This window comes from Corella eumyota, chromosome 1 (genome assembly GCF_963082875.1).
Source record: "Corella eumyota chromosome 1, kaCorEumy4.1, whole genome shotgun sequence".
NCBI lineage: Eukaryota > Metazoa > Chordata > Ascidiacea > Phlebobranchia > Corellidae > Corella > Corella eumyota.
Genome location: NC_137490.1, coordinates 22,993,535 through 23,015,589, shown reverse-complemented (window position 1 = coordinate 23,015,589; position 22,055 = coordinate 22,993,535). Strand labels below are relative to the sequence as shown.

General features: G+C 29.9%; 4 protein-coding genes across 6 annotated transcripts; 2 read left to right on the top strand and 2 right to left on the bottom strand.

The window, feature by feature from the left end:
- The first annotated feature begins 1,335 nt into the window (after positions 1 to 1,335).
- Positions 1,336 to 12,154, top strand: LOC145751820 (ralBP1-associated Eps domain-containing protein 1-like). 2 transcript variants are annotated; one of them, XM_082567946.1, is made up of 16 exons: positions 1,336 to 1,449; positions 1,683 to 1,899; positions 5,545 to 5,751; positions 6,211 to 6,274; positions 6,501 to 6,670; positions 6,949 to 7,002; positions 7,150 to 7,241; positions 7,764 to 7,947; positions 8,324 to 8,419; positions 8,543 to 8,678; positions 8,756 to 8,904; positions 9,046 to 9,107; positions 9,257 to 9,416; positions 10,002 to 10,066; positions 10,267 to 10,388; positions 10,907 to 12,154. In XM_082567946.1, the coding sequence occupies exons 1-16, from the start codon at positions 1,411 to 1,413 to the stop codon at positions 11,073 to 11,075; spliced, it is 1,986 nt and encodes a 661-aa protein (XP_082424072.1). In that variant the 5' UTR covers positions 1,336 to 1,410; the 3' UTR covers positions 11,076 to 12,154. The 2 variants fall into 2 exon arrangements, with proteins under 2 accessions (XP_082424072.1, XP_082424064.1); XM_082567938.1 differs by having other exon boundaries at positions 9,999 to 10,066.
- A 269-nt stretch (positions 12,155 to 12,423) lies between these two features.
- On the bottom strand, positions 12,424 to 14,687 carry LOC145761277 (adrenodoxin-like). Its single transcript, XM_082574572.1, has 4 exons — positions 14,479 to 14,687; positions 13,848 to 13,960; positions 13,444 to 13,573; positions 12,424 to 12,909 (listed from the first exon to the last, which is right to left on the bottom strand). Exons 1-4 carry the CDS (start codon positions 14,643 to 14,645, stop codon positions 12,816 to 12,818), a joined length of 504 nt encoding a protein of 167 aa, XP_082430698.1. The 5' UTR covers positions 14,646 to 14,687; the 3' UTR covers positions 12,424 to 12,815.
- Positions 14,688 to 15,369: 682 nt separating this feature from the next.
- Positions 15,370 to 19,139, bottom strand: LOC145763546 (GTPase NRas-like). The gene is made up of 6 exons (XM_082575015.1): positions 18,900 to 19,139; positions 17,999 to 18,059; positions 17,444 to 17,579; positions 16,926 to 17,018; positions 16,450 to 16,548; positions 15,370 to 15,688 (listed from the first exon to the last, which is right to left on the bottom strand). Exons 1-6 carry the CDS (start codon positions 19,006 to 19,008, stop codon positions 15,545 to 15,547), a joined length of 642 nt encoding a protein of 213 aa, XP_082431141.1. The 5' UTR covers positions 19,009 to 19,139; the 3' UTR covers positions 15,370 to 15,544.
- Positions 19,140 to 20,140: 1,001 nt separating this feature from the next.
- Positions 20,141 to 21,999, top strand: LOC145742729 (solute carrier family 35 member G1-like). Of its 2 annotated transcripts, XM_082560520.1 has the most exons (3): positions 20,141 to 20,272; positions 20,481 to 20,941; positions 21,282 to 21,999. In XM_082560520.1, exons 2-3 carry the CDS (start codon positions 20,500 to 20,502, stop codon positions 21,812 to 21,814), a joined length of 975 nt encoding a protein of 324 aa, XP_082416646.1. In that variant the 5' UTR covers positions 20,141 to 20,272; positions 20,481 to 20,499; the 3' UTR covers positions 21,815 to 21,999. The 2 variants fall into 2 exon arrangements, with proteins under 2 accessions (XP_082416646.1, XP_082416654.1); XM_082560528.1 differs by lacking the exon at positions 20,141 to 20,272 and having other exon boundaries at positions 20,364 to 20,941.
- The last annotated feature ends 56 nt before the right edge of the window (positions 22,000 to 22,055 follow it).

Below are 22,055 nucleotides of genomic sequence, written 5' to 3'. Positions count from 1 at the left end.
TACTCTATGTTTAGGTTGCGCATTCGACCTTCCCCCATCAAGGATAAAAATATATACAAAAAAAATCTATTAATTTAACTGGTAACAATATAAATGCCTGTAACACTTTATGTTTAGAACCGAGTCTAGAACCAATTTAAATATTCAACACCTTTAAATACTAAAACATCAGATCATACTGTAAATGGTAATTTAAAACATTATACTAATGCAAATCTATGCTTTAAATTATGAATTAAAACTCATATACATTTTAATGTTTAATTATCAGATCTTATGTAAAATATAATAACAAAATACTGGTTGTAATAAATTGGATTAATTAATTTAAATAAACAATTAAAATAAATATTGTTTTAAAGTTACTACAAATGTTTTTAAATACCAAATCTAATTACATTTGCAGTCTAGTCTGTTACATACTTACAACAAATACAACCTTAAAATATTAAAATAAGATATTTGAACCGAAATTAAACAATATTGTAATAAATTTAAGAAAATTTTAAATCATCTTATAATTAAACTTCAATATATTCTTTTTTAATTTTACACAAAAACGTATTTCTGTAAATAATTTTGCATTATAAAATAAAGAAAAAAAATTACAAATTTTAACAATTATCTGATAGTCAGATTGTTATTTGCAAATTTTAAAATTTAACTAAAACCAGTAAACTAACACAAATATTAAATGAAATAAATAAAAATTTATTAAAAACAAATTATTAAACAAAAAACCAACTTAACTGTTTAGGGTGGAGAAATAACGGGTTTTAGATTCTCAATTTCTATGGAATAAAAAAAGTAACCAAGTTGTGTTTTTTTAAAGTCACCGTTGCAAAAACCGTTAATTTACTGGGTTGTTTTAAAAACTAAACATTTTTTTTTATAACGAACTAAACAAATAAAACTAAATTTAATTTAACAAAAAAACTATTAAATATAATTTGCTTTAATTTTTACGTTTATTAGTTTATAATAATTAACTTTTGATTTTGTAAATTTAAATTCTTTCAAAAAATTTATGCAATTATTTGTTAATTTTTTTTGATTAATTAAGTTTTTTGTTTTTTTTAATAATGTAATTTTAAATATAATTAGCTGATTTAGAAATTGATTAAAACACGTGCCACAAAATTGTGTGGCATATATGCCACATAGTATTATTAGTTAAGTTTTAATTGTTTTATTTTGGCAGGAACTTGCAAGTATTGTTTTTGTTTATAGTTAAATTTTTGAGCTAAACAACAAAACAAACAAGCGATATTATAAAATATATTTACATGTTTATGGTTATATCTATTAATTAATATAAACTTTTATTTTCAATTTAGGCGATCTATTTATATTTGTTTAAACTGAAAGGTTAATTTATGCGATAAATTTTTTTGGATTATTTCGCAAATTATGGAAGGGCAACCAATACCACGACCTCAGCCTTTAAATGTAAGATTTTATTTTATTGTTGTTTTATAAAATTGGTATATTTACAATTTTAAAAGTTAAGAAATAGACGAAAACATTGTGTAATTTGTAATGTGGCCAATAATACATATTTTGTCAATTTAATTTTCACAAAAATAGCCTCAAAAAAACTCGCCTTACAATAGTCGTATTCAGTTACAACCCCTATTTTGTTTTATACCTTTTTTTTTAAATCAAAACTTTTATAATTTCAGCTCCATGGTCATCACCCGAAACTTCGACAAACAATCAGTTCTCCTTCGACCTCTGTGACCTCACCCATTGTGCTAAAAGGGGTCACGACCCAGCAATATCCTAAGTTAACCTCAAGTGAACCTGTGACCAAACTATACCCAAAATTGCCCCCTAATGACCTCCCAGCAAACCGAGGTTGGACCTCATTCGATGAAAGTCCAGTTCATTCAACTCCAGGTTTTTAATTTTTTATTATTTAATTGAACAGTAGTCGATGATTCATTGTATTTTGTCACGATTTTAATTGTCATAATATGGTTGCAACTCTCAACTGATATTTGCCCCAGATAATTTACCTGCACACCACAAATGGCAGTTTTGTTTATTTGAAAGGTCTATTTATTGGACCTATATATAACATTTTGTATTTTCATTCTATTTGATTTGTTTAAAATTAGTTTTTTTATTTTAAATACCAATATCTGGAAAGATTAAAAATATTTATTTAGTTTGGGTAATAATATGGATTTAAATATTTCAAGAATCTTTAAAATGAAAATAATTTTAAAGAAAGGAAAAACTGATGTCTGTTTTAGAAAGTAAATTATTATTTCAACCAAGTTAAAGTTCTGTTATAGATTATAGTTACTAAAGTGAGTCAATGTTATAAAAAATACAGGATTTAAAGGGCATTGTTGTTTAGTTGTTAAGTCGATCTTTTAAGCTTAGTTTGTTCAACTTAAAAGTCAATTTTTTATAAATTTAAAATAACTAAAATAATAGATTTCAGCATATTTATAAACACAAAGTATATACTAAATTTAATTTTTAATTTTGAAGTTTGATGTTTTTTAATGTAAACATTTTATTTTCCTGTCCCACTCTTATCTATTTCCTTAAACTTAAAACTCAAACTCAAAAAGGAAATTCTTGAGTCAAATATAAACAATAATGACATCATAATTATATTATGACATCATCAAATTACAAAGGCCCTTAAACTAGGTCATCCCTGAATGGTTTTTTACTCTAATAATTTAACGTAAATGATTTTTGTCGAGTCGTGGACATTGAAATTAAGTGAGGCACATCAAAACATTCCCTTTCTGCTAAAATAACTTTGTGTGGGTTTATTTGTGGTGAAATTTAAGTGAGGGAAAGTTGGAAAAAAATCTAAATCAAGCTAGGGAAGTTGAAGTTAAAAAATTCATTTTAGTTTTTTTAGTTATTTCCAGTAGTAGGTTTTTTTTTTGATAAAAATATCAAATTTAACTTTAACTATAAAATTTTATATATTTTCGTATTTGGTTTAATACAAAAATGAGACAATTTTTTATAGTTTAGGGACATTAAAAACGTGATTTAATTTACAAATAAATAGAAAGTATATATATATATATAAGATCTGGGTTATATATTGATATAAAGAAACTAAACTTATTTTAATTCAGAATTATGGTTTTAAATGTTTGTGTAGAATTTAGTTAAGATATCTGTTGTAATTTCTATTTATATAAGCCCAACAGGAATTAACTTTTAATTAATTAAAGTGTTTGACAGTTCAATTAATTAATTACCATATTTGTTTTAAACAGATTTTTTTAATAGTTTTAACAAAGTGTTGTGGATTATATGGAAAGTAAAAATTTAAAAATAATTTTTCAGAAGTTTAAAAAATTAAGACACAATTTAAAAAAGCAACTATGCTTATATATCCTTAACTTACAAATTGCTTTAAATTTTCCAAAACTTCAAGATGTCGACCGAATATGAGATCCCCACTTCACCCTATGAAGTAAAACTACTTTCCACCCCCTTTCCCCTTTACAAACATCAATTCCATAAATCCCACAGCTCCAGTGACCTGGGGTTTACCCTTAACCGATATTCGCCCACTATTAATAAAGATTTTTCCCAATCAACGGGAACAACTGAACTGCGAACAACTTTGCTGAAATTAAACAACCAAAGAGATTATAGTTCGGCTAATGATATTAATAAGACAAAAAATAAAAATATAATTCTTGATAAAAGTTACAATCCTTTCTCAGTATCAACACAAAACAGGCCTTTGAAGACACAAACCAGTCACAACTCTTTTATGGTTGCTCACAAATCAGTCACCACCCCAATTTTGGCTCGTACACCACTAAAACAACGATTAAGAGGCACAAACTCTAATCCTAACATGGTAAAAACAAACAATCTTGTCAAAACAAAGTTTAGCAACAGTTTCAACAGCCCTTCACTCAATCAAATACTCAACAGTGGTGGTTTTATCGAAGCTTACTCAGTTATTAATGACTCTGATATTTTGATCAAAAAAATGGAAAGAAATTTTTATAAAAACAGGCAAGAAAAAGTACAACCGTTTTCCATTTCAAATTCGATTGAAAATGACCTTCGACCCTGTGACCTTGGGTTTGATTTCATTCACCTTTCACCTTTGGAGGTTGACGATGATTTGACCTTAGAGACCGAGAGTTCAGACTCTGAAAATGAGGATAAACTTAGTTTTTCGTGGCCGCTTGAACAACTAACTGCAAAGTTTAAAATATTTCAAAAAGAAAAAGATTTGAAATCTAAGGAAAATTCAAAAACTGAAGATTCAAAAAAAAGTTTGCCAAAAATAGAAAACTTATCAAAATTTTCGCCCAAAAATTTTATTAAACCTGAAGAAACAAAAAATAAAGAGACTGAAACTCTAAAACCTCGACCTTCACCTCTGTTAGGACGATTCCGAAAAGTTGTTTCAAAACTCCATGCTCGATCGAGTTCCTATAACCCCCCAGCATACACCCCTCCAAATACTCCCCTGCGACCATTTAACCATGAACGGTCTCCCCCAATCCCTTGCCCCCCTCTGATTCACAGAAAGATGAGTTTGAGTAGAAGTTGGGACAGCAGCGACAGTCGAAACTCTTCGTATGATTTATTAAAATCAACTTTTTATCAAGGTTTTAATTATTTAAATTAGAATGTAATAATTAAAAAGGCGATAAATTTTATACAAAAAAATAAATGGTTTTGGGGGTTAAAAAACTAAAGGGGGTCTGAAAGGGGTTAAAAAACGGGGTTTAGATGTAAGAGATTCAGTTAAAAAAATTCAGACAAGGGGGTTAATAAAAGGGGGTCAGGTATAAAGTGTTTAGATGAAGGAGTTAAAAGAAAGGGGTTCAGATATTGAGGGTTCAGTTAAATAGGGTTCAAATTAAAGGAGTACAAGTTTAAAGAGTTTACATAAAAAGGTTCAGATAATGGGGACCAGATATAAAAAAAAAAAATTTTTAGTTAGTTTTCTGGTAAAATTTGTTAACTTAAGAAAGAATTTATTTGAATTTAATTTTTTTTTTAAATATATTACTTTTTTAACATTAAACTTTACTTTGTTGTTTGTGAAATAGAAAAAAGTTTTATTGAGCCATAAAGTTGTTTTATAGCAGTTGTAAAACTTACAAGAAAGTTTTTAATTTAGTTTTAAAATTGGATGACTAAAATCTGATTTTATGATGTTGTTTTGTTGTTTTATTTTTTTATATTGTTTTTTCTTTTACCATAAGCCATTTTAAAAATAGGCTGTAGTTTAAGTTTTTAATACATATGCTTGATAATTTTATTTAGCAAGCATGGTGTAGTGTCATAGTGCCTTTATGTAAGATGCTATAAACTATATGAACTCCTGCTGAGCTAGCACTTAATCAGCAGCATAATTTTGGCCAATTATAATCTATAATATCCCAAACTACAACAGGCAAATCAAAACTGGGTCGGGGTAACTGTTGTTACTCTATGTTTAGGTCAAAAAGTCAATCTTCCCACATCGAGGATAAAGAAATAAGAAAAAAAAAAAATTTTTTTTTTAATTTACAACATTTTCTTTAGGTAAAAACTTTCCTAATTCTGCTGGCAAAACCAACTGGACCCCTGAATCAAAATGGGACAAACCCTCTCCTATAAAGGACGAGCCTACAACCCAAAAGGGGCCAGAAGATGGCGGGCAAGACCCCTGGGTTATAACAGTAGAACAGCGGGAGTATTACACGAAACAATTTGCCACAATGCAAAGTGACCTTGAGGGAAAAATTGACGGTAAGAACTTTTTGGTAGAAACTTTTTTTTATATATTAGTAAACACTTTTAATTTTTTTGATTTTAATAAATAGAAATTTCTTTTTTTAATCATTCTTATATTTTAATTAATTTTAAACTTTAAAAAATTGTTTTACAAGTGCATAAATTTAATTAAATTTCACAATTAATTTCCAAATCAAATATAAACAATCTAATATTTAAACAGCTGGTATATTACATATTATTTATTATCAGTATTTTATTTTAAAATGATTAAATAACAATATGAGTATTATGACATCATAAAGTGTAACAATGTATTTATTGTTCTTTCAACAAATGATGTCATTTGTTTATTTAAGAAAATAATATTTTATAACGTGCCCTTTTCCTGTTATTTTTATTAAATTTAAATAAAAAAATAAATATAAAATATTTTTTTTAATTAGTTTTAATATTTTTTATTTTATTTTTCAGGCCAAACTGCTCGAAATTTTTTCACAAAATCAAAATTACCAATTTTAGAATTATCTCATATCTGGTGAGTTAAAAAAAACAAAATTAATGTAGTAATTATTTATAAATAAGTTATTAACAAAAATAATTAATTTAAAAATAAAAATTCCATTTTTAAACCTCCTACCTACATTATTTTAAATAGCAAAATTTAAAATAACATTTAAAAGTTTAATTTTTTAATAACAAAATTAATTTATTTACAATTAAAAGCAAAAAATCAAAAAAAAATTGTTTTTTTTTTGATTAAGGGAGTTATCAGACATGGACCAGGACGGCCACTTGACTTTGGACGAGTTTTGCACAGCTTTCCACCTAGTGGTAGCTCGTAAAAACGGTTACGACCTCCCCCCACACCTCCCTCAAGGTCTTGTACCGACTCTTATCGATATTGGAGGGGCTGAAGCTGCCAGTAGAGGGGGTACTTTACTTTATTTATCAAATTTAAAAAAAATTATTTATTGCTGTTCGTTGGGAGGTTAAGCGTTCATGACATTAAACTACGAGCCGAAAGATTTCGGGTTCAAACCTCGCCAATTCCACATTATTCGCCTTTAAGCCTGGCATTTACAGATAGCTTAAACAAGTCACATAGTTTGCTAATAAAATATTAAAACCTATTACGTAAATGTGTTACGAAAAAAAATTTAAATATTAAATATTTTAAATCCAAAAAAATCACATTTTTAACCTTTTTAGACTTGGATCCTTTTGCTTCAGAACATACAGAGCATACTAACAACAAACAAAAAGGTTGAAAATTATTAAAATATTTAAAATATTCATTAAAACAAAAATATATGTTCTTTGTTTTTAATTTGACAATTTTTAGAATTTTAAATCTGGTTTAAAAATTTTCTGTATTTTCCAATGATTAAAAATTATATTTTTTCCCACTAGATGGAAACAGAGAAGAGTGGGAAACTTTTAGCGACCGAACTTCAAGTTCAACAACCTTGGCAAATTTTGATCAAGTCCCCGATTCCAATCAAGTAATTCATTTTAACAACTACTTTCCACAAGTTTTAAGAAATAATTTAATTAACTAGTCGACAACTTACCCTCCAGTCTGGATTCTAATTGTTGTAATATGGTCACAACTCTCAACTAATATATGATAATTGACGAGCGCACCACAAACAGCAGTTTTTTTTTAATTTGTAGGCACCTTAAAAAGGACGTACATATATCATCCAATAAGCTTCCTTATATATAGATCTATAACAAAAAGCCATTATATCATTAGTAAGGTGAACTGGTCATAGCGTCGGCCTACGAGCCGAAAGATTTCAGGTTCGAACCGCACCAATGCCACACTATTCGCCCTTGAGTTCGGCATTTAGGAATAGCTCAGACATGTCCCAAAACTGCATACCCTTACCCAATAAAAATATCAAAACCTGCCCCCTTAAGAGGATATAGAAAAAAAATGTCATTATATCATTAAAACTAACTTAAACAAAACAATTCTTACAAGGTTTTGTTTTTAAATATTATCAAAAATCTTAATTTAGGAAAATCTTCACTACCCGGTTGCCCTTCGAATGACCCCATCTCAGGTCAAAGGTGAGGACACAACCCTTGATGAGGGTTCGACGACCTCTTCACCCAGGGGTCATGCGAAACGACGACCTGCGACCAATCCTTATGGATATTTAAAGAACGAGTTTTCCGAACCTGATAGCTGCGATGATGCAGGTTTGTGATGTCATAGTTGGTTCAACTTGTGATGTCATAGTTGATTTACTTGTGATGTCATAATTGGTTTAATTTGTGATGTCATAGTTGGTTTAACTTGTGATGTCATAGTTGGTTTAACTTTTGATATCATAGTTGGTTTAACTTGTGATGTCATAGTTGGTTTAACTTTTGATGTCATAGTTGGTTTAACTTGTGGTGTCATAGTTGGTTTAACTTTTGATGTCATAGTTGGTTTAACTTGTGATGTCATAGTTGGTTTAACTTTTGATGTCATAGTTGGTTTAACTTGTGATGTCATAGTTGGTTTAACTTGTGATGTCATAGTTTGTTTAACTTGTGATGTCATAGATGTTTAAACCTATGTTTTGTTCAGGCAAGCGTGAAGTGAATATACCTTCCCCATCCCCTACTTCCTCAGGGGAGTCGACCCCCTCCAAGGAGGAACCTTACAGAGGGAATCAGCGACAAGGTTTAAAATTTAAACCTTTTAAATATTTTACAAATGAATATTTTGGGATTTTAAAAGATTTAGAATTTATTAATATTTAAATTCTGTCCAAAAAACTATATATTTTTGTGCTTTATCTTCAAGGTCGGTCAAGCACGGCATCGTCGTCATCCTCAGTTGCCAGTAGTGACCACTCATCCGACAACCACAGTTTCCATGACAACCTGGATCGATCTGATCCCGAGCATTCTGATTGGTCGTCGCGACCTTTAAGACCAAGGTCAAATTATTAAATTTTATTGAGATAAAAGTTTTATTTTATAAATAAAATATAATTTTAAAAGTTTATCCCCATAGATCGGATTCAAACTCATCACTAGAGAGCGCCCCTCCCCCACCAACCCTCCCTGCCCCAACTCCACCTCCCAGACCCAGGATTGACCCCCCTGAGCAAGGGTCAAGTTCAAATTCACTCGATAAAAACCAAGCCAAAAGTGGACTGCAGGGTAAATACTTTAAATATTTCTAATGCAAGGGTAGACACTTTTTAAATTTAAATTTATCTCCAATAGATCCATAGGGTGAATACTTTTTTTTACTTTAATCTAAAAGTTGAAACTTTTTATTATTTAATTTATCCCCAATAGAGCCTGAAAGAAGAGTAGATGGACCAACTCCCCCGCCACGCCCAACTAATAATAATAATATTGTGAGTTTTTAATATTTAAAAAAAAAAATTAATTTAGTAATTAAACATTTTTAGTGATGAAATTTTTTAGTAATTTATTTATTTTTAATATTTAAATTGTTTTTAATTAAAATTTTTTCACTAATTAATTTTTTTAAATTTTGTTTTAGAATAAAGAAACAGCTCCAGCGTTGCCGCAAGAATCTTTTGCTGACTTTAGCAATTTTAATCAAAGCTCACAAAATAATGAAACGGAAACTCTGGAGAAATCAAATAGTTTAAAACGAGAAAATGAAATAAAGAAACCAATCCCAGCACCAAGACCACACAGTAAGTTAAAAAAAAATATTAAAAGTTTATTTTTTTTTACTTTTGTGTGTTTTTTTAATGGACAAATTTCTGAAAATCAAAATTTTAAAAGCGACATTTTATTGAAATTTTAGTCAAATTAAATACATTTTAAGCGATTTTTTAAAGAAGGGCTGGGAAGTAAAATGGCATTTTCTGTCATGTAGTTTTCAATAATGTCTGTAATCCAGTAAAATGTTGGTAATCTTAAAAATTAAAATCTATATTTGACTTGCACCGTGGTGAAGTGGTAAGAATACTTGCTACACCACACATGAGGTCGTGGGTTCAATCCCCACTGTCCTCATGCTGTAGCGCCCTTAAACCGGGCAATTATAATCTATAATATCCCAAACTGCCAAAGGCAACTCGAGACTGGGCCGGAGTAACTTTTGTTACTCTATGTTTAAGTCGTGCATCCAAATTTCCCACAACGAGGATAAAAATAAATACAAAAAACAAAAATGTTTAGATTTTAAAATGTTGGCAAATTTTAAAGTTAATCAAAATTTCTTTCATTTATTTTTTTAAGTTGTAAAAATCTAAAAATTTTGATTTTTTAAGAAGAAGTTTTAAAGTCTTCGGACTCAACAGAATTAGAAGGAAAGGAAGAAAACATTGCCCAGAAAAAAGTAAAAGTTTTGTTAAATCAAAATCTTAATAATTGTTGTTTTTTCCTTTTGTTTTCCGATTAAATTTTTTTAAATTAAATTTCTTATATTTTTATAAAGATTTCCTTTTTACAGTTTAAACATTTAATTAAGATTTTTAATTACAATCTTAATTAACAATTTTTTTTTAACTATAAAACATTAATTTAAATTATTTTCAGGCCCCAACCAAACCCCCTCGAACTAGGGTCAAAAGTTCAGAGGTCATTAAAGAACCCTTGACTCTTTCCCCCCTCTCGATATCCAACGAGGACACAAAGATTGCCCCACCTCCCACACAAGAGTAAGTTTGTCCTCGATTTTGTATTTTTTAAATTTTGTCCTCAATTTTGAGATGTAATTTTATATCTGTCCCCAATATAGGAGGTTTTATAATTCAATTTATCCCCAATTTTGCACAATTCCAATTCAATTTATCCCCAATTTGGGACAGTTTAAATTAAATTTATCCCCAATTTGGGACAGTTTAAATTAAATTTATCCCCAATTTGGGACAGTTTAAATTAAATTTATCCCCAATTTGGGACAGTTTCAATTGAATTTACCCTCATTTTAGAACAGTTTCAATTTATTTTATCCTCAATTTAGAATATTCACTTTAAAGTTTTTTTCGAAACATATTTAAATTTTAAATACATTTGTCCTCAATTTGGAATATGTTTTTTTAATGAAGTTTATCCCAAGTTAAGATTAAGTAAATAAATTAATCACCATTCTAACCTAAAATTAAATTTAAAATATTTTTTTTAAATATCATATTTTTTATGTCTTTTTTAAATTAAATTTTTTTTATTTTCACAGCACTTCAAGCACCAAAACAAAATTACAAGATAATATCAGGGAACTAAAAAACAAAAATACCCAACTTTCACGCTTGAACGGCGACCTTCAGCAATCCTTGAAGGACGTTATGGAAACGAGGATAACCATCGAAATGAATATTCATCAGATGCGACCTTTCACCCAGTGACCCCAAAAACTTTTGTCTCCAAAAATCAAAAATCTTGAAAATTTTTCAAAATTGACAAAAAGCTTCAAAAAAGGTTATTTTTAAGCTTTTCTTTAAACAAAATATTAAAAAGATGGATTTAATATTTTTAGAAATTAAATTTCAAGTTCATATCTTTACAAAACTAAAAAAAATTTTACTATTATCCAAAATTATTGGTAATTAAAAACGGTTATTTATTAGTCTTAAAGTTTTTTTCCTTTTTTTATGAAACAAAAAATAGTATATTTAACCCAATTATTATTATTATTATGAATTTAAAATAGTATCTTTCAAAAAATATTTTCTATAAAAAGTACAACAGTTTCTAAAAACTTCAAAAAACAATGTTTTTTACACCCTAGTTAAAAAACATTTAATCATTTATACTTCTTAAATAATATCACACTTTTTTTCTTGAGCTTACATCTTATTTAAAAAACTCAAAATTTTTTTTCTGTGTTGAATTTAAACCAAGTTTCTTTATGAGATATCAAACATGTCTATGTGACAACATAATCTTAAATCAGACGAGTATATCTTGATGACGATTTTAACTCAAAAAATAATTTAATATCACTTACCCAAAATTAACTCTAAACAAAACAAATTTAACAGTTTGTTTAATTCAGCAACAATTTTCTAATTAGCAAACTTTAATATCAATCCTTACATATTGCTTCACAGCATTAGGTTCTAACATTTAGGTGCAAAAAACAGAACATTTTTGGGTTTTAATTCTGCCTTAACTGGTCTTTTTAGAGTAAAAACTAGGATATAAATTGAATTAATTTGTGTTATTTTCTGCTTATTATTGCCATTTTTTATTAGAGAATATTGTAATGTTTTTGTAAAGTTTAAAATGAGTTAAAAATATAAAAATTGTTGAAGAAATTTTTATTAATTTATGTTTTTTTGGTGTTTGGATAATGTTTGAGTTTGTTAAGTTCACATTGGTTGACGCAAGATTTGCAATTTATCCTCAGAGCTGCCCTTATTGTGTACATATAAATAATTTTGCATGGTGATAATATATTTTTATGTTATAATCATTAATAATGTTGTTGCATTGAATAAATACAATGTGTAGTTTAAAAACTAGATTTTTTTATATATTTTTAGTCCGAGTTAACAGTTAAGGATATTATTATAATTAACCAATAATTAAGAGCTGGCTCAGCAGGAGTTCGTACCGTTTATAGCACCTTACTCAAGGGCGCTACAGCATGAGATCAGTGGGGATTGAACCCACGACCTCATAGTGGTGTAGAAAGTGTTCTTACCACTACACCTTGCTGCAATTGCTTTTAATTCAAAGAAAATATCAAAATACTCATAAAAAGGTTTATTAGAAACTAAAATAATTATAACCAGTGATATAAAAATTAAAACATAGAATATATTAAATTTTTATGATTATATATTAATGTATGTCTAATTTAAAGGCCTTTAAAATATAAACACAATTTTTAATGCGCAAGCAAATTTTGTTATGAACACACCAGGCAAGAGATCTAATAGTAATCTCATAAAAGGAAAAAATGCAGCTTGTAAGGCGTATTTTTGTACCACCAGATTTAGTGATTGAATTAAAAAATTACTTTAAACACAATTAACTCCCATTTAAGAAAAAAATTTCACATTATTTTTTGCAACCATTTAAAAATTATAAAATAAAAAAACTAGGTAAAAATTTGCATACAATTAAACACCATAGAAATCTTATAAATCTCGTGCATCAGTGATTTCTCGAGGTAAAGTGACGACCATTCCTTCCATGTTTTTGTCCAACAAAACCTGACAACCCAACCGTGACCTGAACATTTTTAAGTTATTGTTTATCCTCAATGTGAAAACTTTTTAACTTGTTGATTAATATAAGTAGAAGTAAGCATAAGCTCCAGCGTAACATGACAACAGTGGAGATTAAACCTAAGGCTTCATGTAGAATAGTGATTTTAGCAAGACAGTTTTTTAGAGTGATAACATTATTTCAATTACACATTTACTATTATGTTAACTAGTAGTTACTAATCCATAGTCTGCCCTATAGTTGACAAATACTTTTTTATATCTATTTATCCTTGATGTAAAAAGGTTGAATTCACGACCTAAACATAGAGTAACATCAGTTACCCCAACCCAGTCTCAAGTTGCCCTTAGCAATTTGGGATATTATTGGATATAATTCCCTGATAATTAATCTGCAGATCAAGTGTTGACTCAGCAGGAGCTCAAACCATTTATAGTGCCTAAATGTCACTACATCATAAAAGCAGTGGGGATCAAACCCAGGACAATTTTATATTTAAATTCGAATCCATAATAATTCAAGATTTAAATAACTCACGTTTCTGTGAGACCACATGCAAGATCCAACATATCATTTTCATCCATAAGGGGTTCTTCCATCTGGTCAAAAACCTCCCTGTCAAATATGACATGGCAAGTAGAACAGGCTATTGTACCCCCGCATACACCTGAAAAAATTAAATTACAACAATTTTTATCTCCTAAGTGAAAAGCGCCTTACTCAAAGGTGCTACAGCATGAGATCAGTGGGGATTAAACCCACGACCTCATGTGTGGTGTAGCAAGTGTTCTTACAACTACACCATGCTGCCGGTTCTTTTAAAACTAAACAAATAGAATTACATTTAAATATACATTAGACCCATTTATATACATTACAATTTCATATATATTAGTGAAATGTTAATTAACTACCAACCAGATATTAAAATGAATATTTACCATAATTTTCAAATTGTAAATCATTATCGATGACAACTTCTAATATAGAATCTCCAACACAACCACTTGTTAAATGTTTTTTCCCCTTTCGATCTATGATTGTTATATTCACCCTTAAAAACAGAATTAAAATTTTTAGAGCAACTTTACAACAGAAGGCTAACCTTTTTATGGTTAGGTACTATAAATGGCAGCCAGAAACCTATCAACAGAATAATTATCAGGTAATTATGATCAATTTTTTTTTCTGTATATATCTTTATCCTCGATGTGGGAAAGTCGAATGCGCGACTTAAACATAAAGTAACATCAGTTACTCTGACCCAGTCTTAAGTTGCCTGTAGCAGTTTGGGAGATTATAGATTATAATTGCCCGATAATAATGCTGCTGATTAGGTGCTGGCTCAGCAGGAGTTTGTACCGTTTATAGCGCCTTGTTCAAGGGCGCTACAGCATGAGGGCAGTGGGGATTAAACCCACGACCTCAAGCGTGGTGTAGCAAGTGTTCTTACCACTACATCACGCTGCCGGGATGTATGTGTCTTCATTTAAGCCAAATTTTAACAATATAAGTTGCCCAAATAAAATTAAAATGTTGTTATATGCACAAATTGATAACATTTAAACTTACGTATCATTAAACAATTTAGAAGAAATAGAAAGATTTTTTTTCGGTTGAAAGTTTGCTAAAAGTATATTTTTCTTTAAACTTTTCGCCAAGATTATATTGGAGTTATTTAAATTATATGAAAATGCTCTCAAATTTGGTAATAAATAATTTATTTTTGATCGTAACATTTTGTTGAATCAAGTTTATTTTTGTTTACAAACATTCTCTCGTTTTTCCGGTTCTCTCATTTCACTTTTTTCGAAATTACGCTTCAGTAAGTTCCTTTTATTTTTTTGTATATTTTTATCCTCTATGTGGGTAGACATTTTTTCCTATACACTAGTATCCGTTTTAGTTTAAAGTTACTTTAGCAGTTTGGTATTTAATTGATTAATTGTACAAAAATTAATCTGCTGATTGTTTTTAAGGAGTTTATACTGTTTATATCGCCTTACTTAAGAGCTATACAATACAATATTGAAGCAGTTGAAATCGATCCCAGGACCTCATGTAGTATAACAAAAGTTCAAAAACTGGCAGCGTGGTGTAGTGGTAAGAACACTTGCTACACCACACATGAGATCGTGGGTTCAATCCCCACTGTTCTCATGCTGTAACACCCTTTAGTAAGGTGCTATAAACGGTACGAACTTCTGCTGAGCCAGCACTTAATCAGCAGCATAATTATCGGGCAATTATAATCTATAATATCCCAAACTACTAAAGGCAACTCGAGACTGGGTCGGAGTAACTGATGTTACTCTATGTTTAGGTCGCACATTCGACTTTCCCACATCGAGGATAAAGATATATACAAAAAAAATCTGTGCTTTGCTGCCAGCATAAAGTCTTAATTTAATATATTAGCTAAAAACAATAACAACAAATGTTTACTATCAATTTTATTAGTGATATATATATATATATATATACAGGCTCATTTAAATTGAATACTTCAGAAACCTTTTTTTTAATAATTTTACATAACGACGATAACAATGTTTACAATACAAGTATAGGCCTACTAAAAAAGCTATTTATATTCAAGCTTGTAAAAACGTTTACTTTTTTAATTAAATAAAGATTTTTAGCATCGAAATCTTTTACGTTGTGCATTTCTTCTATTCGAGATCTCATTAGGGTCATAAAAGTCGATTGGATAATCGCTGTTTTGTATTATGATGTAACTATGACTAATTGTGTTGACTGGTAAAGAAGGACCACTTTTGTTCTAGACAAAATATTAAAAAGACAACTTTATTTTAAACATAAGCTTTATATTTATGCCTAAAATTTAACATCTGTAATACAAGTTAATAACCTACCCTACAGTCAGATTTTAAAGTACAAATTTGACATTTGACATACAAAAAAATATATCGTGCATAAGCTTCATTCTATATTTTAAAGATAAAAAGTAGATCAGGACTGGTCGCACCAATGCCAGCACACTATTCGCCTTTTAGCCCGGCGTTTACGGATAGCTCAAATACACTAAAAGGTTTGGGGTTCGAATCGCACCAATGCCAGCACACTATTCGCCCTTTAGCCCGGCGTTTACGGATAGCTTAAATACACTAAAAGGTTTGGGGTTCGAATCGCACCAATGCCAGCACACTATTCGCCTTTTAGCCCGGCGTTTAGGGATAGCTTAAATACACTAAAAGGTTTGGGGTTCGAATCGCACCAATGCCAGCACACTATTCGCCCTTTAGCCCGGCGTTTACAAATAGCTCAAATACACTAAAAAGTTTGGGGTTCGAACCGCACCAATGCCACATTATTTACCCTTTAGCCCGGCGTTTACGAATAGCTTAAATACACTAAAAGGTTTCGAGTTCGAGCCGCACCAATGCCAGCACACTATTCGCCCTTTAGCCCGGCGTTTACGGATAGCTTAAACACGCTACAACAGCACACCATTTCCGAATAAAAATATTACAACCCATCCACTTAAAGGGATATGAAAAAAAGTATTTGCTGGGTTTTTACCTGCATGATTCTGTCAATTAATGTGTCAAACACTCTTTCCACTCCCTCTCCCGTTTTCGAACTAACCTGAACCAGCGAGGTGTTTAACTCGTTGGCCAGCTTTAATACAATTTTTGTTAGTTTTGATAAATTCTTACTTAAAAAAAGGAAAGTTTTTGTGTAGTTTTACTAAAAATTACCAAGTTGTTTTAGGAAGCTAGTTATATGGACATTGGAAAATACGATTAATACGACATAGTAACGTCATAATACAAGATAGTTACGTCATACCACGACAGTGATACGTCACAATTCATTAGAGAAGGCTCACAATAGTGTTTTTTTCATTAGGTTTTATAGAACGCATGTTAGGAGTTTTTGCTTAGAGTTATAATATTTAGGACTATGTTTGAGTAGCGCATTCGGCTTTCCCACATCGAGGATAAAAATATATAAAAAAATAGGTCCTAACATTATTTAATGCGAGCAGTCTTTACCTGAGCTCCTTTATTGAAAGACTCTGCCAGAGTTTCAAGGTCACATTTTGTTGCTGCAATTACGAAAGAAACTTTTCCATCGTCGTTCATTTTCTAATTTCAAATTTTTGATATTTAAATATACTAGTTAATAGCCCGCCCTACAGTCAGGTTTTTAATTGTTGTAATAGGCAGCTTGGTGTAGTGGTAAGGACACTTGCTACACCACACATTAGTTTGTGGGTTTAATCGCCACTGCTCTCATGCTTTAGCGCCCATGAGTAAGGTGCTATAAACGGTATGAACTCCTGCTGAGCCAGCATTTAATCAGCAGCATAATTACCGGGCAATTATAATCTATATTATTACAAACTGCCACAGGCAATTTGAGACTGGGCAAGGGTAACTGTTGTTACTCTAAGCTTAAGTCGCGCATTCGACTATCCCACATCGAGGATAAAGATATATACAAAAAAAAACTTTTAGCAAAATGTTAGACAGTAATTTAGTTTAATTTAAAAAAATTTAAACCAATTTACCTTAACTTCATTTTTCCAGTATGAAACGTCTTTTAAACTTTTTTCATCATTTAATGAAAATGCTAAAATAACTCCGTCCAAGTTTCTTAACTGTTGTTTAACTACAGATCTAAATCTTTCGCTACCAGCAGTGTCTCTGCAAAGTTGAAATAAAATCAGAAAACGTGACAATTAGTTGTTTTCAACTAATTATATAACAATTCTGCAATTTATCTTAACAAAAACATATTTAAAATAGGTTTTAAGTTTAAGTAGTTATTGAGTTTTTTTTTATATATATCTTTATCCTTGATGTGGGAAAGTCGAATGCGCGACTTAAACATAGAGTAACATCAGTTACTCCGACCCAGTCTCGAGTGGCGTTTTTAGCAGTTTGGGATGTTATAGATTATAATTATCCAGTAATTAAGCTGCTGATTAAGTGCTGGCTCAGCAGGAGTTTATACCGTTTATAGCGCCTTACTCAAGGGCGCTACAGCATGAACTCAGTGGGAAATGAACCCACGACCTCATGTGTTCTTACCACTACACCACGCTGCCGGTTTAGTTATTTACCTTATTTCTAAACGTATTTGTTTGCAGCCACGAGATATAATCTTGTTGTGGAAACAAAACCCTAAAATAAATTAAAATTTATTTAAAAAAAAACTTTAGTTTAGAAATCTGTTTCGAAATAAGATTTAATTTTTTTAAAGAGGTCCTAGGCTCGATTCTCACTGTTCTTATGCTTTAGAGGCCTTAAGTTAAAAGAAATAAATTATATAAACTTCTACTGAGCCAGCACTTAATCAGTAGCTTTATTATTTTATGTTTAATAATATCTCGAACTGTCATAGGCGACTTAAAGACTGGGTAATTGATGTTATTTTGTATATTAGTAGCAGTAATGCTGAATTTGCATAAGTGGAATTATTTTTGAGTGTGACATAATTTTCTAAAAATAAAAATATTTAAAGAGATGGTTCGGTCGCAGAGTTTCTTTTTTAATTACGTTGGAAATTTTTTTTTTTTAATTTTTTTTTTAATTTTTTTAAGTAAAAAAATTATTTAAAATTATTTTTTAAGCAGTTAAAATTTTTTAAATACAGCCTACCCAATTAAAAATACTTTGAAAGTAAAAATTATGTTATAGAATATGGCTAAATATTGCTTTTTATGTAAAGTTTGTTTTCTGCAAAAAAAATTTAAAAAAAGTACAACAAACGGGTCAGAGAGGACAAAATAAGGTTATTTTCCTATGTCTGCCAGCGTATGAACTTAAGCAATGACGTCGTGCGTCACGTGACTCGCGAGCGTTGGGACTTTCCTTATTTACAATATTTACCTTCAAATCCCGATATCTCAAAAACTACTTGACCAATTTTTAAAATAATCGTATCCTCGTGCAAGTTGGAAAAATTCCATCATAATTAAAAAAGAAACTCTACGACCGAACTATCTATTTAAGTAAACTTACCAATGGTTGACGATACATTTTCACTAGAATATCCTCTTACATAATAATTAGCCAATGATGTTTTACCAATGTCTGCATTGCCCAAAATTGTAATCGTATATTTTTCCATTATTTAAAACTAAAAATAACCTAAAAACATATCCTAAACGGTTTCTAACTTTAAAGGACTGTTAACTACAAGTTATACTCTAAAAATTTCTAAAAATTTAATTATGATTTACGATATTATCCCTTATCAAAGTTGAAATACATAATTATCTTATTGTCTAAGAAGTCAATATTTGATTATGACATCACGATACCGCTACTTGTATTTAAACAATCACAAAACAATACAAATACAATCCTTTCTACTCAAATTTACACAACAATAAACACAGTAAATATAAGAAATCATCAAAAAAGCGAAAATATGAAAAACTTTTTACGTTCTTGGGTTTTTTTCTTTTCATAGGTGAGTAAACTTAATATTCTATTACATACAATTATTGAATGGGAATAAAAAAACTTTATTTTTCGAAAATTGATTTAATTTTTGTTTTTTGAACCTGAATAAAAATATCCGAAAATTTTTTTAAAAATTGTCAAAATTAACAAATTTTAATTTCTTAACAAAAAATTTTAAAATTAATTAACAAAAAATTTAAGATTTAAGTATTTGAATTTCTTTTGTAGAATGTGTAAACGCGACAAAAAGCATGCGCCAAGTTACGCAACCACTTAAATGACGTAACATTTGGTGATATGACGTAATAAAGAGAAATCGCAACAACGCGCACGACCTTGTAATAATAATCAGTCGTCGTAGAATCGCTTCATCATTTAACACATATGGTGTTAGTTTTTTGACAAGGCATATTTTTGTCTGTACTTTTAGACAATTTAGATTAAGTTAAATTAAGTATAACTTGAAAAAATATAACTTAAAAAGGGCCAATGTGTATACAGTAGCTTTATGTATATATTGCAAATATATTGTAATGTTCATAGTAGGTAGTATATAACAGATTTATATAGTATAGCTCCCTCAATAAAAGATATACAATAAATATTACATTATGCGACGAAAAAAAATGGCAAAATTATTTTAATGATTTAAAAAATGCTATAAATATTGTTGTTTACATAAAGGTTTTATAGTATAATATGGCATGGTCAGCTAATTTAAAAAAGCTATTTTTTCTAGGACTTAAATATTGATTTAAAACACATGTTAACCTAATTTAAATTTTTTGTTTTAGTAAACAAATCGTAATTTTATATACAGTTGATTTGTTGTTCGCTGTATTATGTGACGTGATAAAGCCGTTTATTATCACTTCCGACAAACAGCTGATATCGGCCAAGCGAAACGAAATTTGTAATAGAAAAAGGTTGTTTATATCGAAAGTTACTTTGACATTTTAGTTGATTAAAAGCATGTTTAGTCGAGTTATTTTTAAAGTTTCGCTTTAACTTAAGATAAAACAACAAAGCTAATGTTCTAAGTAAAAGAAAAGTGGATTTCGAAGTTGATTTTTCTTTCATTTACTTAAATCAAAGTGTATAAAATAGCTAAGTTACAAAATAGACTTCTTTTAGATTTAAAAATTAAGTTAAAATGGAGGTTAATATAATTTACACCGAACAAGACAAGCCAGCGGTCGATACGATGGAAAACAACAACGTTAAAAGCAACCCAGTGAAAAAGAAAGGCTGTAAACGCTACTTGGGACTTATGTTTGCCATGTTTTCATCGATATTCTTCGCTTTTAATGGAATATTTGTAAAACTGTCGAAAACGCCGTACAAAATCCAAGTCTCGGTTATTCTATTTGTCGTAGAATATATTTCTCTTCTGCCTCTTCTCACTAAAAGAAAAGAGCTAATCGTGCCCTCTGATAGGTCCACTTTTCTCTTCCTTCTCATGAGAGGAGTGCTAGGGAGCACAGCTCTTATTTGCATTATGATGTCATATGCTTTCATTGATGTCGGCGACAGTCTGGCAATCACCAACTCAAATACAGTTTTTGTTGGAATCTTTGCTTGTATTTTTCTTAAAGGTTGGTTTAATTTAAAAAAATTTAAAACTTATGTTTTTTTCAAGAGCGTGGTGTAGTGGTAAAAACACTTGCTACATCACATGAGGTCGTGGGTTTAATCCTTACTGCTCTCATGCTGTAGCGCCCTTAAGTAAGGCGCTTTAAACGGTATGAACGCCTACTGAGCCAACACTTAATCAGCAGCTTAATTATCGGCCAATTATAATCTATAATATCCCAAACTGCCAAAGTCAACTCAGACTGGATGGGGTAACAAATGTTACTCAATGTTTAGGTCGTAAATTCGACCCTTTCGAATATGAATAAATAAAAATATAAAATAATCGATTTAATTTTTTAGAACCGTGTAAAATTATGGACATACTTGTCACCGCTTTTACGCTAGTTGGCGTAGTTTTCATCGCCCAACCTCCGTTTATATTCGGTGGGGAATCGTCTTTCGGTATCGTGGGAGTCGCACTGGCTGTTTCCGCATCGATTTTCTCAGCATCTGCGTTTGTATCCATCCGAAAACTCGGCTCAAAAATTCATTTTAGCCACTCACTGTTCTACTTCGCATGGATAGGGACAGTTGTTTCAGGAACGTACATGGTTATTACATCACAAACAAACCAGCCATGCTCTATGGCGCTGTTTTACATGTTTTTAGCGGGTATTTTTATATTTTTTGGCCAAATTTGCATGACTGTAGCTTTGCAACACGAAAGAGCTGGTCCGTGTACTTTAATAAAAACTTCACAAGCTGCTTTCGCTTTCATTCTTGAGTACTTAGTTTTTGGAATCGTGCCAACTGTGTATACTATAATTGGTTCTGTTTTGATTTTTGTTTGTGCTTTATTTTTAATTATCAGAAATATTCGTAGACCTGTTTAAAATTTACACTGTTTTGCACTTAAATTTACCTTCGGACTTCGTACGTTTTTAGTACCGTTTACACTAAAGTTCGTTTGTATTTATATATAACGCTTTTTGTATTATAATTTATATTGCATTGTGACTTTTTCAATCATTTTTCGGATTTTTTATTATTTATTTTATAAACTATTTATAACTAGCATAATTTTACACATTATTCATAGTTTTAAACGTACAGTTGCTTTTGTTTGAGGATAAA

Coding starts and splice junctions, on each gene's coding strand:
- LOC145751820 (XM_082567938.1), top strand. CDS start 1,411: ATGGAAGGGCAACCAATACCACGACCTCAGCCTTTAAAT. Junction 6,275..6,500: donor TTAGAATTATCTCATATCTG/GTGAGTTAAAAA, acceptor TTTTTGATTAAG/GGAGTTATCAGACATGGACC. Junction 7,242..7,763: donor AAGTCCCCGATTCCAATCAA/GTAATTCATTTT, acceptor ATCTTAATTTAG/GAAAATCTTCACTACCCGGT.
- LOC145761277 (XM_082574572.1), bottom strand. CDS start 14,645: ATGTTACGATCAAAAATAAATTATTTATTACCAAATTTGAGAGCATTT. Junction 13,961..14,478: donor TCTAAATTGTTTAATGATAC/GTAAGTTTAAAT, acceptor TCTGTTTTTAAG/GGTGAATATAACAATCATAG. Junction 12,910..13,443: donor GCATGTGGTCTCACAGAAAC/GTGAGTTATTTA, acceptor AAAAATGTTCAG/GTCACGGTTGGGTTGTCAGG.
- LOC145763546 (XM_082575015.1), bottom strand. CDS start 19,008: ATGGAAAAATATACGATTACAATTTTGGGCAATGCAGACATTGGTAAA. Junction 18,060..18,899: donor AAATGTATCGTCAACCATTG/GTAAGTTTACTT, acceptor AATTTATTTTAG/GGTTTTGTTTCCACAACAAG. Junction 15,689..16,449: donor TAATTGACAGAATCATGCAG/GTAAAAACCCAG, acceptor TATTTTGTCTAG/AACAAAAGTGGTCCTTCTTT.
- LOC145742729 (XM_082560520.1), top strand. CDS start 20,500: ATGGAGGTTAATATAATTTACACCGAACAAGACAAGCCAGCGGTCGAT. Junction 20,942..21,281: donor TGCTTGTATTTTTCTTAAAG/GTTGGTTTAATT, acceptor TTAATTTTTTAG/AACCGTGTAAAATTATGGAC.